At 42.9% G+C, this 19045-nt stretch overlaps 1 protein-coding gene across 10 annotated transcripts in view; it reads right to left on the minus strand.

Annotated features, from left to right (window-relative positions):
- The window catches only part of ANKRD44 (ankyrin repeat domain 44), a 323548-nt gene that overhangs the window by 87632 nt on the left and 216871 nt on the right, over window positions 1-19045 (minus strand). For 4 of the 10 annotated variants that reach the window (XM_047720656.1, XM_047720652.1, XM_047720648.1 and 1 more), the window contains exons 11-15: window positions 10547-10629; window positions 9120-9237; window positions 7084-7152; window positions 4971-5111; window positions 3287-3370 (exon numbers count right to left, since the gene is read on the minus strand). In XM_047720656.1, the coding sequence (XP_047576612.1) occupies window positions 3287-3370; window positions 4971-5111; window positions 7084-7152; window positions 9120-9237; window positions 10547-10629 (495 nt within the window). The remainder of the gene's footprint in view (window positions 1-3286; window positions 3371-4970; window positions 5112-7083; window positions 7153-9119; window positions 9238-10546; window positions 10630-19045) is intronic. The other 6 variants (XM_047720651.1, XM_047720657.1, XM_047720658.1 and 3 more) reach the window with 3 other exon arrangements.

Below are 19045 nucleotides of genomic sequence, written 5' to 3' on the forward strand. Positions count from 1 at the left end.
CCTGTACTTAGGAGTCTGTGTCTGGTTTTATTTGCGCATTTCTTTTCTTTTTTAGATTCCACACATAAGTGGAATCTTAGGATACTTGTCTTTCTCTGTCTGACCTGTTTCACTTAGCATAATAAAGAATAATTAAGTCTTTCTTCCCTTTTTACCTTATTTTTTTAAATTACGTTAGTGACCATACAGTACTTCATTATTTTTTGATGTAGTGTTCCATGATTCATCATTCGCGCATGACACCCAGTGCACAGAACCTGTCGGCCATCAAGATTACCGAAGAGAGGCACCTGATGGCTTAGCAGGTAAAGTTAAGCCTCTGCCTTTGGCTCAGGTCATGATTCCAGGGTCCTGGGATGGAGCCTCACATCGGGCTCCTTGCTTGGTGCCTGCTTCTCCCTCTCCTCCCCACTTGTGCTCTCTGTCACTATCTCTGTCTCTGTGTCTCAAATAAATAAAATCTTAAAAAAAAAATTACTAAAAATGAGTTCTAGAGCTCCACATTCAAAAGATGAAGTCTCAAATTTAACAAAGATGTGCTTAGCCCAATGTAAGAAGAGGGGGGGTGTACTTTTAACCTTGCAGTTGGAGACTCAGCGGTCAATCAAAAGGTTGGGAAATGAAAGCTAGAAAGAATAAGAAAATAATAACAAGGAAAGAACTTAAGAATAGCCCAAACAATAAAAATATTAAAGGAATGAGCGAACATTTAAATAATACAAAGGATTAATTCTGTAACCACATTTGAAGAGAGAGGTTTAAATTGCATCATTATGTATAGACTAGAATAAAATAATAAATAATAAGCTTAAAAAGCCTTTTCTGACAAAGTTGTAATTTTTTTCAAAAAGCCACAATCTTTACAATAGTTTGGAGGAAGGAGCTCCACCTTCGCTGAAATGCCTCCAACTCCAGGACACATATGCCCAGGGATGTACAGAGTTCTGTTCCAGGCCTATTACAAAACATACAATCCTGCTGCTTAAAAAAGAGAATAACTAGGCAGGAGACCCACTCCATAATTTCAGTTTTCTATCTGCAGCATTGGGATGTACATGTCCTTTAAAAAGTCAAATTTCTACAGTTTACTCAAACACTTTATTTTTGGTTTTGTTTTTATTTCTTTTTTTTAAGTTTTTATTTTAATTCTAATTAGTTAACATACAGTGTAATATTAGTTTCAGGTATAAAATAAAGTGATTCACACTTCCATACACCATTCTGTGACTCAAACACTTTAAAATGACACTCACCTACTTTTTGGCATAAGGCAAAAGGAGTAAAGAAATCACACACAAACACAATTAAAACACATTTCAATTTCTAGAAAACCTGATGAAAGACATACATTTTTTAAACCAAATATCTCTATGTCGTTTGAATTATCCATAAAATGCTCCATATTAAATCAAACTAATACTGGAGTCCTAATATCATGCAGTCTTTGGTGATTTGCATCTTAAAAGGAAGTCTTTTTTTTTTTTTTTTTTTTTTTTTGTAATTAAATGCCCATGGACAGCCTCCCAGGTCTGACTCACTTTAAGCAGCATTTGGCTCCTGAAATAAAATCCTTCAACAGGAAAAACATTGTAGTGGACACAAAATCCCCAGCTTCTGAAAGAGCTACATTCTAAAAATCAGTTGGTGAATTTAATATGTAATTTGAAAAACACCTGGACTTGCTCCCAAAGAGTTATTTACCCCAAGACAGAGCCTTGCAGTGCTACTGACAGCACTCTTAGGAAAAACAACAGTACTACAGAACTTGAATATTCTCTATATCATTTGTGAGGGGAAATAAATTCCAGTTTTCACTGGGGATGCTTGTCTTTTCTCCTCCCAGGCCATGGCCAGCAATTTGGGGACCAAAGCTGCAAAATCAAGACATGCCCTTTAAATCAGGACTGCATTTGGGTGACAGGTGTGGCCTCTGCACGAAGGTGCCCTCAAGCAAGCCGACTCCCTGCCTTCCCCTGCTTGTCCTTTTTCCCTCTCCACAGCTGTTTTTGTTTTTGTTTTTTTTAAGATTTTATTTATTTATTTGACAGAGAGAGAGAGAGAGAGAGGGAGAGAGCACAAGCAGGGGAAGTAGGAGAGGGAGAAGCAGGCCTCCTGCTGAGCAGAGAGTCCGATGCGGGGCTCGATCTCAGGACCCTGGGATCATGACCTGAGCTGAAGCAGATGCTTGACAACTGGGCCACCCAGGCTCCCTCCCCATCAGATGTCAAGAGGGCTGTTCTGGCACTGGGCAAGCTGCCATTTCGCTGGAGGAGGGGCATTTGCTGAGGTGGCTTAAAATTCTACAGCCTTTGAATATCACTAAGTTTGGAACATTGGGGCCAAACCTTGGTCATTGTTTTACTATGTGTCCTGTCTTCACCCCAGGGACAGCCTGTATCAGGGCCACACTCTCTAACTCCCTGATCCACCATGGTCTGGACATGGGAAGAGAGCCCAGTGGACAGCGGGAAGATCCCAGAAGGGACACAAGCCTTCGGGTGACAGAGAAATTGGCTCCTCTGACAGCTGGAGAAGAGAATAAACGAGTTAGGAACCATGTGTGTAGACTCTTAGAGCACCCCATCCCCAGGCCCCACAGAGCGGGACACAGAATGTGGGCAGCGCTCAATCATTTGCTCATTTTTTAACAAACAGTTACCGAACCCCCGTGACACACTGGGCACTGCTCCAGGCAGAGCACGACCTTTGCACAGTGCCTTGTCACACAGGAGGGACTCTTGGAGGACTAAGCATTAGTGCTTCCTACGCATCGGCACCCCTGGGTGACGGCAGTGACTCCCAGCTCTTGTCACAGTCCAGGCTGAGTCTCTACCGGAAGCCAGAGAGGGGCACGTGGGATGCGGTGGGGCAGGGGGTGTTTGTGAGCTGCGGTGTGTGTCCTGGGGGGGCGCAGGGCACAAGCAGTGTAGTTCACACTGGAATCTCAGAACACTTCTTTCTAGAACCTGCCAGATAGTTATCCCAGGTCATTAAAGGAGAGCCTAAGGCCCCGGGGGGAGGCTTAACATGTCTCCTGACGCATATGATACGTGGCAGAGTCAAACATGGTATTTCAGATGCCGAGAAACCGCGGACCCATCACGGCGACGGTCTCAGTTAGGCTCCAACTTTAGGAAGAGTTTAACCGAAGGATATAAGCTTCACTAAAGGCAAGCCCATATCACTTCCTCAAGATCCCAAATAAAAGGCTGGCCCCCGTGACGACCAGAAAAGCAGACGCGCACCAGTGACCCCATCTTGCGCTTTAAGCCGAGCAGAAACTTACAGCGCAGCCTCCTTTTCCTTCAGCTCTCGGGCTCTTTCAAGTTCTTCTGAGTTTTCATGGGCGTTTCCTAACATAGTCTTACTTCTCAGCATAAGGGAAAGAAAAAAAAAATTACAATTATTTGCTTTCATGGCACAGTCGCTCGCGATTTGATCCAACCTATATCTCAACGACTTTTCCCACAACCCAAAAGAAGTAAGCATCACCGGTCTTTTCAGGGAGGACATACGTGGTTCTCTTAAAGGCCATCCCTATCCTCTTCCACGGAACCCAACTGAGAACGTGGCTTCCCTCGAGCTCCCACCCAGGAAAGGGCGAGTAAGACCTCAAGTCGTCCACCCTTCCACGAGTATCCTAAGCTCCCCGCGTAAACAGGAGGTTTACACTTCCCTGACTCCTTCCACATGCCTCGCTGCCTCCTACTCAGCTCAGCACCACGTTTACTGAGGAGTGGGGTTCCAGTCACCCCTCGATGGCCAGAGCAAGCTTTCATCACCAGGGATTCCTTTTTGTAGCTCTTAACACATGACGGGTACTCGTTCCCCCAGTTTATTCTGAGAACAGCACAGAGCCTGCTACGGAGTAGGTTCTCAATAAATGTTTGCTGAACAGAGGGCAGCTCTGTCAGACTTGCCAGCAGTGTATGAATGTGAGGGGGATTTGAACACTGATTTCCAAATTGGAAATACAGGTCATAATCCATCACGGAATCGTGAAATCCATTTCGGGGTCGCAGTATTTTGTTGCTTTTTTTTTTTTTTTAACAAAATGAAAGAGAAGATATCAGAATGCATCACACATAGTCAAGGTAAATATGGTCTTGTGAAATTCTGGCTGTCTTTTTACATTTATATTTAAAACATACCTAGTTGAGTATGGATGCTGGGTCATGATGTAAAATATATTTCTTACTGTGGATCACTGTAAATTATCTGAAAGCCACAGCTGTGCACGAAAAGAACTTAGCACTGACCCAGAATCAATTCTATAGCACAGCACAGCACATAAGTCAATAATTCTCCAAACAGGGACACCAAAAAGCATTCCTAGGAAGGAGGCCCCGGTCCTCAAGTCTTTGAGAGCAATCTCAGAAACTGTAGGCTGGCACCCCTATCCCCTTTCCCACTTGAACTGGCTTTCTGTTCCTAGGCACCTAGAATCCAAACATGCACAGGGCGCCCAACTTCCTCTCCTCCAGCTCCTGAAAGAGCATCCGTGCCCAGTTTGGAACAACAGTGCCAATTTTGCACACTGACGCTGCATTTGAAGGCTTCTGGGATCATATATAGACGAATACTTCCACCATGTGATGAATCTATTAGCAAATATTAAGTTTGAGGGCAAATGAAGCATTTAAATGGTGATTATGAAAACTGTAGGATATGACAAAATAAATTACAACTGATTATGAATGAACTGAAAACCTAGGCTTGACAGCCCCACTTGGCATTCAACCCAAAGACCAGAGAAGAGAAACCATGGGGCGGTGACATGTGATAATCAAACATAAAGAGAGCAGAATGGGAAAACCAGGGTTAGGGATGAGGCAATTCTAATTCCTCTGGGTCTGGATGAGAGACATTCTTCATTTACAGTTTCCAGGAGGCAGCATGAAGAGAACTTAGCAAACCCTCCCCCTCCCCAGTCAGACCCCCAAAGGAAATTTGAGCAAGGCTGTTTTTACTTTCTATCCATGTCTGATGCAGCAGCATAGTGCAAAGCTGTCCGTCCCCAGTCATCTGTTTCATTAACGTTGGCCCCTGTGGTCACTAATGTCTCAATACAGTGGAAATGACAATTTGCAGCTGCATAGTGCAAAGGTGTCCTGAAAAACAGACAGCGATTTGTTACTTCGTTCATCTGATAAACACCCCCCCCCCCCCACTTCAGCAGGAGCACTGACAGCGGTATTCCTAGGAGTGGGGAAAGCTCTTCAGCTCTCAGAGGGTAGAGGCCAAGGGACATGCCTTCCTTTGACTTTATAAGTTGGAGCTGAGGCTACAAAGACAGGGCCTCAGACAAGGACACCTACCCGGGGATCTAGTCTTTCTTTCCATTCCCAGTGCCTGTCCCGGTGCAGGTCTACACTAGTGCTCTTTTGGACCATTGCAATCCCTATTGGCCTCCTTAGCTCTAATCAAACTTCCATCCAATTTCTAGTTGGTATGAGTGAAGAATGAGTTTTTGTAAGTTCTGACACCCACACACAACATCCTGGTCTAAAACCGTCAGTCCTCTCTGCTGAGCAAAGCCTTGATTCCTTAGTCTAAAATCAAAGACCTTTCCAAGCTGGGCCCAAACTACCTTCATAAACTCTCTCTCTCCCCCCGCACATGAACCCATCACTGCATCCAAGTGGGTCACCTGAAGTTTGTCTAATCATGTCCACATCTCCCCTACCTTTCCCCATGTTGTTTTCTTCCCTGGAATGTCCTGTCCTGAATGTTCTCTCCTCTTCCACCCACCAAAAGCCCAAAGCTTCTTAAGTTCCAGAAGTTCTCCGTCTCTTTTGTCTGAGATCGTGCAGCTCCTATCTGGTCTCTCCTGAGGTCTCATCTCACACTGCCTTAACTTTAGCTCTCAGTATTGTCTCATCTTCTCCATTGAACTATAAGCCCCTTGGGGGTAGGGATATAGATTAAAGGGAAGAACAATGTCCAAGGACTCAGAAACCCTGTGTTGTAGTCCGGACAGATCTATAAGGGGCAACAAACCACACCCCTCTCTGGGCTTGGGCTTCCTCGTCTTCCTTCAATAATGACTCGTGAGCAGCTGCCCCAAACATCTAGTTTAGGTCAAAAACTCCTGATATTTTACACATACATGGAAATTTATTACAGGTATAACTCATTTAGTTTCTCCAAGCTCAACTTCTTCATCTATTGAAAAGGGTAAGAAGCACCTGCATCTATCTCACAGAGTTGTTATGGAAAACCAAGTGGGTAACAGGAAAATACATGCACCTTGCCAAGAGTAAGGGACTGCAGAAACATGAATTCACTAGCCAATAGTTAGGGAATAATAAGCAAATGAAAAGCTAGAAATAAAATAACTTTATCTCAAGAACTATTTATTAATTTTCAAGCACCACTCTTTCATATCTTACAGTCAATCTATGGGCACTTTTACTTGTTGAGTTTCTCCTCGCTCATCTAAAAACAGGAAAATTATAAGCACTTTACATAGTGGACTGTTTGTGTTTTCATTAATAGATGGAAAACTATTAGGTACCAACCATGTGGCAGAGCCCTTAGGTAAAGAGAAAATGAGACCCAGTCCTGGTGCTCAGGAGCCCCACGGTCAGGGGAAGGGAGAGACAGGAGAGCCAGGGTCCACTAGAACAGTGTGATGTATGTTTCCGTTGTGGAGATCCCAGGGAGATCCCAGGGGAGCAGAGAGGTGGGGCAGCCCTGCCAGCAGGGGCAGGAGGTGTTACCTGACAGAAATCTGGAAGGGTGGGTAGGCATTAGCCTAGGCAGGTTGGGAAGAGAAGAAATCTGTTGTAACTTCAAGAACCAGGGTGCACGTGGAGGGGAGAGAATAGAGAGATGCTATGGGAAAAGACCAGAAGAAGACAAGACACAGTTGGCACTTCCAAACAGAATCCATGAGAGGACATGCCTGCCTTGGGGCTTGTGTCTGCCTCGTGGGTGTCTCGCTGCAAAAAGGGATTTCCTTCTGAGCACGGAATCTCCCTAGCTAGCTTCCCTGTTTACCATTTCACTGTAACACGATTCCAGAAGGACTGCTCCCCACCCTTCACTGAAGCACTGAAGCAGAATTCCCCGTTTACATACCTCCCACACTTGTCCTTTTTATGGAAATCTGCTCCGCTGCTCTGCAAGAGTTTTATACATTCCACATTACTAGAAAGACAGGGAAAACCTCATTAAGATGGTAGAGGTCAACTGCTTGGCTATCTTCAGACAGAGCTGACTTGGGTGAAGTGTGGGGCCAAGATGAAATGAGAACTCCGGCTTTAAATTCTGCTAATGCAAAACCAACCTGAACATCTTAGAGGAATGGAACAGTGCAAGGATTTAAAGTTCCAAGCTAATAAATCGATGCATTAAAGAGCTTGATGGAACTTTCCAATTCCAAGAAAAAGGTATTTAATGATGATTACATGGTTAAACCTTCAGTAGTATTTTCATCGTGTAGCCCGAGAATCTCTTTCAAAACCATCAAGAGTTTAGGAAACAACCCCTTACGCCTATGATAACTTCACGTCATCTCTACACAATGAGCCAGAATGGAGAAACATTACCTTTTATCACAGGAGAATGAATTCACCGTGATAACCATTTTCAACCCAGACTCTCCATAATGGGAAATAAGACAGCTGCATTTCCCTGTCCTTGTAATATAGGTAAATAAATGTGCAAAAAATAAAAGGACAAAAATAATGTAAGGGGGCACAGTGATCTTCCAGAGCTTCTTTGTCACTCTCAGAAGCAATAAATCATGTTTAGTAGACATAAAGGACCCACTGAAGTGAATTTTCCAATTGAAGGGCATGTCGCTAAATATTAATTGTAATAGGAGTTTCAGATATGAACCCAGGATGGTGCGTTGCCAAGGTCTGATAATTTTTTTAAATGTCGGCATAAAAAGAGACAATCGCCCATTATTGTTCTACACTTGGAGGGTTGAGAGGCAGTCTAGAATTTACTGTTTTATTATCATTTTAATATGAAAAATGATCTCATTAACGAGGAACCTGAGCAAGGCTCCCCCACCCCCCCACTCACTCTTTGTAGCCACCTTTCTCAGAGAACCCACTGTTTCAGTCTTAAAATATAAGAACTTTCTGGGACCATGATGTGTTGGTGTTGCCTGCCAGTTGACGTAAAAGCACCTGTCTCTTACTGAGTGAAGCCAAAGGAACAAAGGCAGAGGCAGATCTAGGTATTTGGCTTATGAAGGTCATTCAATTTGGGGAGAAGGTTGGGGAGAAGGAGAGTGATTTAAAAAATAAGACATAATTATGAATATAAAACTGAATACACAATTTTGGAAGGGACCCATGCAAGTAAGGGCTCTAAAGCTTCACAGTCAACCCACCTCTGATAAAGAGGTAATGCCTTTGATAATGTACAGATGACAAATGGAGAAGCATCAATGTTCCCTGAGGACTAGCAGACTGATTGAGAACTAACACCTTACCCAAACAAGGTCACCCGAGGGAGGCCATGTTTGGTCAATGTCTGGTCATATATCGAAACACGCTGACCAGAGCCGTAGTCTCACCACTGATATGAAAAAGGGTGTCTGATGAAAAATGCTCTTTACAACTTAAAAAAAAAAAAAAAAGGCAAGGATTAAATTGCTTCTTGCCTATCCCTTGGGTTTCTTTGCCCTTTAGTCACATTTAACCATTGAAGTACTTAAAAATCAGTTTTGAAATCAGGACAAAAATATCTGTAAATAAACATGAACTAACTCAATCTTGGATTCCTTTGATCATCATCCACCTACCAGTGACAAAAAAGGAAAAACTAAGAACAAATCTCAAATTGTTTTCTTTTGGTAGAGTGCATATCAGGGAGGTACATATTCTATAGGCTGAAGACCTACAATTAAAAAAAAAAAAGAAAAAGAGAGAGAGAAGAGAAAACGAAAGAAAACAATTCTCTATGAGGTGGGCTAACAATTTTTCTTAGGAAGAACAAACTTACAATTAATATGGAAATGCAAAAGTGCTATTTGGCGTCGGTAGAAATGATTCTTACCCATCTAAGGAGACTGCTTGTGATTCACAGACAACTTAAGCCAAGTAAGAGAAATGAGGAGTTAAGTCATGAAGGGAGAAAGGAAATTGCTAACTACTCACCCTCCTGCGGCAGCAGCATGAAGGCACGTTCTTCCAAATTTATCTGGGGTGTCTATTTCAAAGCCTGCAGACAGCACGTGCTCATTACTAAACAAGGATACTATGCTATACTTTTGTCCTAGTTAAACCACAAGAAACATTGCAGAGACAGAAAAATCAGTTAGTAGAAAAACCAGAATGCAAGCAATTGTAGTCAGAAAGAGGTTGTCATGGAAACGAATGATAACTGCTCAAGCTTGGCAATTTTATAGGAAGAACCGTGAAGTCTAGAAGAATTTATTTTCACATTCAGCCCTGGGTGAACCACAGCCCCATATTTCAATCCCAGGATAGAAATTTATGAAACCAATTTGAGATAAGTAGGGCACTAGACAGGCAGACAGAACACATGGAGAAAACATGGACAGCAAAGGAGGAATCTTAACATGCTGGGGTAGATATTTTCTTACGTGTATTACTAGCTTTCAGTTGGTTTAAGATTTGAGAAACACGCTTTCATGCAGGGATGATTTTGAAACATGCCAAGAGCAGTGAAGGCAGAATCAACCATAGGTAAAGCACTTAAAAGGGAAAAAAAAATGCCTCTGGGATGTCTGTTGAATTAATTCATAAACAATCTTTGCCTTGCAGACCTCTATCACCTTTGAAAGCCAGGAACTTCTTAATACAGGGAGGTTGGCAGAAGCAGTGATAAGAAAGATTAGCAAAGCTCCAAACCAGAAAAAATGTCTTGGTTCCAAACAGACCCACATTTAAAAAAATAAAAATTAAACCTAGTTGGAGGGGATCACACCATAGAGATTTATCAGAGCCCACCGAGGAGGAAGATAACGTGATATTTCTACTGTCAAAACGTGGCAGCTTTGGCCTTTTTCCTTTATTGAAAATATTAACTGTTCAATCCACCCTTTTTTTTTTTTTTTTTTTTTTTTTTTTTTTTTTTTCTTTTTTTTTTTTTTTAGAATGAGAGAGAGAGCATGAGAGGAGAGAGGTTAGTGGGAGAAGCAGACTCCCTGCTGAGCAGGGAACCTGATGTGGGACTCGATCCTGGGACTCCAGGATCATGACCTGAGCTGAAGGCAGTTGCTTAACCAACTGAGCCACCCAGGCACCCCTCAATCCACCCTTTTAAGCCTCAAAAGTTTTTCCCTGATTCTGACAAACTTCCGGGAAGCTATGGCCACCCCTGCCTGTCTCTCACTCTGGATCACCCAAGCTTTAACTGGAAAAACAGGCAAGACTCTCATTTCGGGCCAGGAATACCTCCACTCAAACAGCCGCAACACCAAGCACTGCTGGGAGCTGTCCCTACACCAGGTGATGGATGACACCAAGCACAGGCAGCCGCTTCCTCTGGCCAGACACCCAGAGCCAAGCGGCTCCTTACAGGACACGTTAAGCCTCGGCTGTGGGAAGGGGTTACTTACCCGACGATAAAAGCTTTCTGCAGCAGTCCGAGTGAGCGTTTAGGGCCGCTAAGTGTAAAGGGAACATACTATGGATTCCACACCTGAGGAGGGAAAAAAAGAAAAAAGATCGGCTCAGGGGGACATCTCACAATAGACGCAGAAGGACAGTAATGTTTCTGGAAGTTCTTGGATGAAAACTAAATCCACAACACCTCGCTTCGAGGCCCTTGTCTGGAATAATTTCATGATCCCTCTACTCAGGAAATAATTATGCGATCATTTTCCACATTAACATGATAAAATCCTGAACCTGGACCAGAATGAAAAACCCCTGACAATAGGAAAGTATCTTTTTCAGATAATGTTTCCTATAAAGGGTGATGCTATATTTCAGATTAATTTACCTTTTTTTCTTTCAGCTGAGTAATTTTATGTCAGCAATCTGTTTTATTCACTAACCTGTTCTATTCCTTGAATTGGTAAAGAAACACTATTGACCTATTATGTCCCAAGTACTTTGCTGAGAGTTAATAATGGCTGTACTATCGAAATAAAAATGTTGGATGCAAATAAAAAACGATGTTGACCTTTTGCAGATGCAACTTCATCTTCCTAACAGACTTTTATCCAGCATATTACCCACATCAGGACACCGGTCACAAAAATGCACTGCAGCAACAAACGTTACCTGGCATACATGTCATAAATCTAGCATACTTTCCCTAACAGTATTACAGAAAGAATCTAGAAAAGGACTTTTTATTTTTATTTTTTTTTTAAAGATTTTTTATTTATTTATTTGACAGAGAGAAATCACAAGTAGGCAGAGAGGCAGGCAGAGAGAGAGGAGGAAGCAGGCTCCCTGCTGAGCAGAAAGCCCGATGTGGGGCTCGAACCCAGGACCTGGGATCATGACCTGAGCCGAAGGCAGCGGCTTAACCCACTGAGCCACCCAGGCGCCCCAGAAAAGGACTTTTTAGACTGATACCCCTTCGTAACACAGTCCCCAGGATGATCCCTTAAGGGACAGGTGCTTTTTGATAGCAGCACTTTTTCCTTTAAAATCAAATCTTCCGGGCGCCCAAGTGGCTCAGTGGGTTAAAGCCTCTGCCTTCAGCTCGGGTCATGATCTCAGGGTCCTGGGCTCGAGCCCTGCATCGCATCCAGCTCTCTGCTCAGTGGGGAGCCTGCTTCCTCCTCTCTCCCTGCCTGCCTCTCTGCCTACTTGTGATCTCTGTCTGTCAAATAAATAAATAAAATCTTTTAAAAAAAAACCCTAAAAATAAAATTAAATCTTCCTTGGGGTGCCTGGGTGGCTCAGTCTTTAAGTGTCTGCCTTCAGCTCAGGTCATGATCTCAGGGTCCTGGAATCGAGCCCCGCATCGGGCTCTCTGCTCAGTGGAAAGCCTGTTTCTCCCTCTCTCAACCCCCTGCCTATGTTCCCTCTCTCGCTGTGTCTCTCTCTGTCAAATACATAAATAAAATCTTAAAAAAAATCAAATCCCATCTTCCTCTTGCCCATCACCTCTCCTCACACAAGGACCCAAGGCCGGGTGCTGAACTGTCATTCCTAACGAGCGGCATCATCGGGGGGTTCCGGTGTTCTCATAAGCATTTATAATGCTAGTGCTCATTTCTCAGAACATCCCGTTAGAGTCAAATAACGTATTTCAAAACTTTCCAAGCCTCTGCATAACACAAGTAAGTACGTGTACTTCCACCTGCAGCATCAATGATGTCAGTTCCTTCTCTCGCACAAAGTCGCCCCTTTCCAGATCGCATGATGCATTAAGAAACACATACGGTTGGAGCGGGTTAGGTTTCAGATATGTGACTTGTATTTGCTATCTCAAAAGTTCCGATGATGGGTGTGAACGTGTCAAAGCATAAACATATTCCCAGCCATCTCATGATGCTCAGCACTCTGCCAAGTCCTTGTCTGCCGACAATTAACCACCTCTCTCTTTCCATGAAAACTTCTCTCTGTGTATTGGTGTTTTTGTTCAGTCTCTCCTCTGCTGGTTTTCCTTTCCCTATATGGAGATTTCCAACCCACTGTCTACAATAGCTGGCATCCATCAAGAGCCGCAATTTGCTTGTCTTCTGGGCAGCGTCACGCAGAGGGGAACTGCTTGTAATTGCCGCTCTCGTCGTTGACAAAAAAAATTCTGAAAGGCAATTGCACCAGTGACAACCTTGATGTTCCTGGAAAGGAAGCGGCGTTGGGGGATGGGAGAGCAGCTTTCCCATCTATGCTGCATTTCCTTTGTCCTCTTGAAGCCAGGGAAACAGTGATTTTTAAAAAATGTATAATGTGTTTTAAAAACACATTACTAAGTGGAATTTTAAGACAAGGAGTCTGTAACTTTATTTGTTTAGGGCAAGTAAGGCAAAAACGTGATGATATTACTATCTCTGGACATTTGTAAGACAAAAACAGTATTTTCTAGGATGGCTTTAAGTTCTTGAAGGAATATGCCTGGAATTGGGTGGGATTTCCCAAGATTTCTTTGAGCCTTCCCCATTCTTTAACTATAACTTTAATAAAAATATATTTGTGTGCAAATACATCATCTAAAAATATAAATATATGAAAACATTTTATATTATATACATATTATATATACATACATATACACACATATGTATGTATACATAATACATATTTCATAAAGATACAAAAAATACGTATCTTTACATACAATAATATAAGCAAAAGAATTAGAGAAAATAGCATTCAATTCTATAAGAAATCAATTAGGAAAAACATAAAAGGTGTAAGTGATAGTATAACAACAACAGCATGGTAACATAGTCTGTAAATTTCATATGAAAATTTCTAATAAACTTTGACAGTTAACATCCTTGTCTTCAGATAATTCATCATACTCTACATTAGCTAATTCCTTCCTTTTTTTCCTATTACTTAAAACCTTGAGAAGCTAAGGGGGGTAGAACTATTGTAAAAGGTCTAGCAATAATTCTGTTTGATATATATTTTTTATTCCATCGTTCATTAAAAAATCACTCTCTCAGTGTAGGCTTGAAAACACATTAATTTAGACTCAAGTACCACTGATATTTGAACTTGAATATGATACTATGGTTCAAATACGAAAACTAAATATCAGGTCGAGATTGGAAATAAAAGTCGAATTCAGGATCTCTGAATCACTTCAGAAATGATTCACGCATTTCAAGATAAAATTACTCCTTTATTGTTATAAAGTAAGACTGCTTATAAAGGAAGAGCCATAAAACCTTTAGCAGGGAAATTAGGGTTTGGCTGTCCTAGGCAAATAAGAAGCGTCACTCTGACTTCATCAGATATACATCAAAGAAGATCAAGAAATAAAGATGTCAGATAACACTAAACTTAACAGTGCATAAATTACAGGAAAGAGGAGACCAATTCCAGCTAAGATGCTACATTTATTTGACCAGTCATAAAATTAATGGGACACATTTGTATTAGCTATTTCTAATTTAGCTGTTAGCTGGCATCTCCTGGCCAGTTATTTCAGAATAAATGAGGTCAGAATAAATTGTAGACAGCGATCGGAGGTAAGGAAAGGGCTCATGCACTATCAGAATATCAGTCCATTTAAGCTTTCCCCTTGGCTTCAGAGAGCTATGGCTGTTCCTTCCCACTTCCAGTGCTCTCCAGAGCCTTCCTTCAGGCGATACCCTAAAAAAACACTGTAGTTATGGTGATGGAGTCAAAAACCTTGGGTGTGAGTCCTAATCTTGACACTTGCCAGCTGTTTGATCTTTGGCAAGTATATAATGCTTCCCTCATCCAGAAAACAAATATCATAACAGTGTTGATTTTACAGAGCAACTGTAACTAATTAATTAAACTAATTAATAATTAGCAATTAAACTAATTAGTAATGCACCCAAGTGCTAACAGAAGGTCTGGACCATGATAAGCCTTTACCATACAAGTTAGTATTATTATTGCCCTTGAAATTATTATTAGCTTAGTGGGATAATCAGCAGCCTGTGAGTTTTGAAGTCTTATCAGGCTGTGATTCCTTAAAATCAGGTTTGTGACTCTTAAAAAGCCAAGAAAAAATTGTGATCAACTAGCATTTCTGTTATCTTTCTACATCTCAGAATTCTTTTTTTTTCTTTTTTTCTTTTTATTTATTTTTAAAATTTCTTTTCAGTGTTCCAGAATACATTGTTTATGCGCCATACTCAGAATTCTTTATGGTACTTATCTCACAAGTCTCCTAGGGAAGGTGGACTGGTTTAGTTCTGTCCACTCAGGAGTGAGATTTTATGCTTCTTACTTGATGGATCAACCCAAATCAAAAATCAGTTTCCTATTAATTTCATCTATGTCATTCTCAGTATTTATCAGACACCCGTAAGTTGGAGGCATTTGGGTACAGTTGGCAACAATGAGGCCTGGTACTTGCTATTTGCAACCTACTGACACTTCCAGTGGTTTCTTTCGAATCAAGACCAAACACTCTAACGCAGCTTACAAGCCGCTTCTGGATCCAGCTGTTGCTTCATCGACCAGTACTCTAGAACTGCAGCGACTTCTGTCCCTTCCTCCTGGAGAAGCCAAGGCTCTATCCTGCCCGAGGCCTTTTTGGGCACACGTGGGTGTCTCCAGAAACTCATCTTTCTGCCCACCTTCTCGCAGCCTCCCTCAAGCTTGTTAGTGCATCTCTGGGGGCCACTGGCAGCACCTCTGGGCTCTCACGAGTTCTCTGTGGGGATCTTTAAACTGTCTTTTCCTTTTGATCATAACCTAAAGCGAGTGATCTAAGAGCACGTTTTGGCTCATCTCAACAATCACCTTCTCACAACAGACCTTGGCCGTATGCCAGCGCCCGTGTCTGTCCTTGGAACCACACTGGTGCCATGTGGAGCTACTGTACTCAGCAGGGGCCAATAACAACAGAAAAAAGGTGGACGTGACAGGCAAACGATGCCTGGAGCTGGGAAGGGCCAGTGACAATGCAGTAGGCTTAGTCTTCCAGACGTGCAGAATTTGGTGGCAGTTGGCATTTGTGCTGTGTGACCAGCCACTGGACCTGTACCGTATCAAAGCCTTTGCAAAACTTCCAGTCGCCCAGCATGTGTTAACCTCCTACGAGTCAGTGCCTTGGCCACTGGGACAATAACCCCAGGACAATGGCAATTTAATTTTGGCAAATGGTGCGCTGTCCCACCCTCCACTACGCAGAGAGGCAGCAAGCCTCTCGCCAAGGAGCCTCACCTCCAGATCCAGATGGCCGAGGACACAGTCTCATTTCCCCCCGCCTCACGAGCTCTGTGACCTCAGGGAAGTAAGTGAACCTCTCTGTGTCTCATTTACGTCACTGATAAGATGGCGCTAATCGTGTCACTTACCCCCTGGGACCGCTGTGACAATTAAATATAATTCCCGAGAGCTGGTGCCTAGCGTGGGTAAGCAAGGCCTCATGAACGTTTGCTGCTCCTGCTGACCCATGAGCACTGAGTGCTGTTTGCACGGATGCTCGGGGTTTCTTTGGACTTACTGACAGAGTAGAGTCAAAGCCTAAGGAGTCTCTATCTAATTTTACATTTATCCACATTTGAGTAACACTAATAAAAATAATATAATAATAAATATATAACAATATATTTATGATAATATATATTTATATTTATAAATATGTATATTTATAAATTAATAGATATTTATACATGTAAATATTTATATATTTATATATAATAATGAATAATAAAAATAAACATAATTTAAGTCTACACCTGGGATCTGCAAGCCTGTTGGTGCCACGACCTAACCAACCTCTATCCGCCCTGCCGTCCCCATCAGCACGGCTCTTCCCGGAAGCCTCCCCCTGCCCCAGCCCCAGTAGGTCCCACATATGTTCTGTATCCGGTGGCACCCAGAGATTGTTCTGGAATCACACTTTGCATGCCTGATTGTAACTGTTTGTTTAATTCCTGCCCCCCCGTGAATTATGAATTCCGTGAGGGCAGGGACTCCTGCAAGGCCAGGAGCTGACCTTCCGCAAACATGCAGCGAATGAACAGATGGCAGAGCCCGTTACCTGCGTCAACTCGGATGCCCCTAATTTTGCTGCCGTTGAGGCCGAATCAGTAAGGTAGAAGACAGATTAAAATCCCAGAGACAAGCGTCTCGAACCCAAAAATGTTAAAGAAGAAAAACCACCACATAAAGTTGCAGGAGCCCTGAGTCAAGCTGCAGAAAGTGCTCTGACTTGAAGCCCAGAGAAGGAAAAAGAATATCAAAAACATTCCATCGGCCGAGAAGGAGAATCAAACAACTCCGTAAGAAGGTAATGACCATAGTACCTGTCATATAGAGAGCTTTAAAATACATTGGGTCATATTGTTTATGAGTGAGGATAGGTACTTTCATAAATGCTATCTGTTTGGGTATTAATAGAAGGAACGTCCCACCTTTCTCCTCTTTAATAAGCTACTCCACATAGACCTACAAGGAACCCAGACAACAGTGATTTTCTGAGGGCTCTTTGCAAACTTAATCTTCTCCAATTTTCCTTCCCCTATCTTGACATTTCCCCTCAGGTGATTTCCCTCCCCATGCACTACACATATACACACACACACACACACACACACACACGAGTGCAGCCTAATGAACCACTGTTTACTGCAGGAAGCATTCTTATCCCCAGGTACGCTGTGACATAACCAGATGTGGCTCCCTGAGGCCGGGACAATGTTTGCCTCTGTGGCATCCTCAGGACACAGCACAGTCAGTGGAAGGAAAGGCTACTGGGCAACAACACCATCTCTAAGGCACTGTTGCCACATGGTGTGTGTTCCCGTAAACTGAGGGCAAAATAATTACAAAGAAACGAACCTTGTGCTTATAGAGGGAATGTGTTTGGGGAAATTTTGAGTAAGTAGTGGGCCCTGTCTCTCCCTCAGGTGGATCCAAGTCTGGAAGAAAATCAGAAATTCATGGTTGTTTGGTTAAAACACCCCAAGTAGCCCTGAGTGGAAAGAAAAATACCACTGTAAATGTTAACATATCACAGGTGAAGTGGGTGGGCCTAGATATCTGACTCCTGCTCAATGAACACGGAGCACTTCTGACCGCTGGCTTTGGGTAGCCATGGTGTGGTAGGGAACTCAGAATCCAGTAAGAGCTTCCTGATCTTAGGACAGTGCTCTTTCCACAAGACTGAGCTGCTTCTTCCAACTTGCAGTAGCCCAGGCAAAAAGGTTCTTCGACTGTAAGTGGATTCCTTTCTTCTGCAAGGAGACAGCCCACTGCTCTCACTGTTTGTCAGCGTGGCCCTCTCTTCCTGCCCCCCAGCCTCACCCGGAGCCCAAGGCCTCATCTTCTCCTCCCTGGACGTGTGCAAAAGGCCGCCACATGTCCCTGGTCTGGACCACCTCCCCCACATCTGGGCTATGGCCAGAGTGATCCTTCTCACGCACAAATGGGATCATGAGACACAACCTTCCCTACATCCACATATAATTCTTTAACAGCTTCCAAATGCCTCAGAACAGAACCCAACTCCTTCACAGGACACGCAAGGTCCTTCAAGATGGCGGCTCTTCCTGCCATCCCACCTCATTGCTTTCCATTTCTCCACACACATCAGGTAATCCAGGCTTGGCAATCTGCTTTCAACACATTGACATGTTTGTGCCTTTGTAAATACTGTTCTCCTTTCCTGGACTGTCCTTCCTTGTGTTTCCTTCATCTTTTTTTACCTCACACAATTTTGTTTACCTGGCTAACTCCTACCCATCCTTCTTCTTTTTGCTGAAATGTCCCCTCTTTTGTGAAACCCACAGTGTCAGCATCTCCCTGAATGTTCCCACAGCACGGTACAAACTTCACAAGACTTGAGCTGTCTGCTCTGGATCTTGTTCCTGCCACTAGACTGGACCCTTGGAGGTTGCTGGAAGCCACCAGAGCCTTCCAGGGACCATTTAAATTTTGGCTTATTCTCAAGCAAGATTTTTAGTTCTGTTGCACAATACTTGGCAAATAAAACAGAACTCCCAATGCTACAGTGCCCTTATACTGCTCTCCTGAAAACTTAGTTTTTGTTACCCATGGTCTCTGCGGTCACAGCTACACTCTCTATTCAGTTCTTTAAGGCTCTCTTGAATTTGGTTCTACGGCATATTATTAAATAATAAAATAATAGCTGTTGATAGCTTCCTCTGGGCTAGGCATTCTTCAAAGAGCTCTTAACATGGATTATCTTGTTTAATTATGTTAGGGAATATGTTTATATAACTCATACTCACATTGATCTTAACCTATACCAGAGATCTTTACTGGTAATTAAATCCTTTAATCCTCGTAACACACCTGTGGGCAAGTACTGTCAAAACTCCCATTTTTGAAAAGAGGAAACGGAAGCACAGAGAGCTTAAGCAATAGGCACTAGGTCACACAGCTCCCAGGTAAGGTGGCTTGGATTGGCGCCCATGTGGTGCCCATGAAAGCCTGGGCTCCCAACCCGCACATGAGACTACCTCACGGCAGCG

This window comes from Lutra lutra, chromosome 3, assembly GCF_902655055.1.
Source record: "Lutra lutra chromosome 3, mLutLut1.2, whole genome shotgun sequence".
Lineage (NCBI taxonomy): Eukaryota > Metazoa > Chordata > Mammalia > Carnivora > Mustelidae > Lutra > Lutra lutra.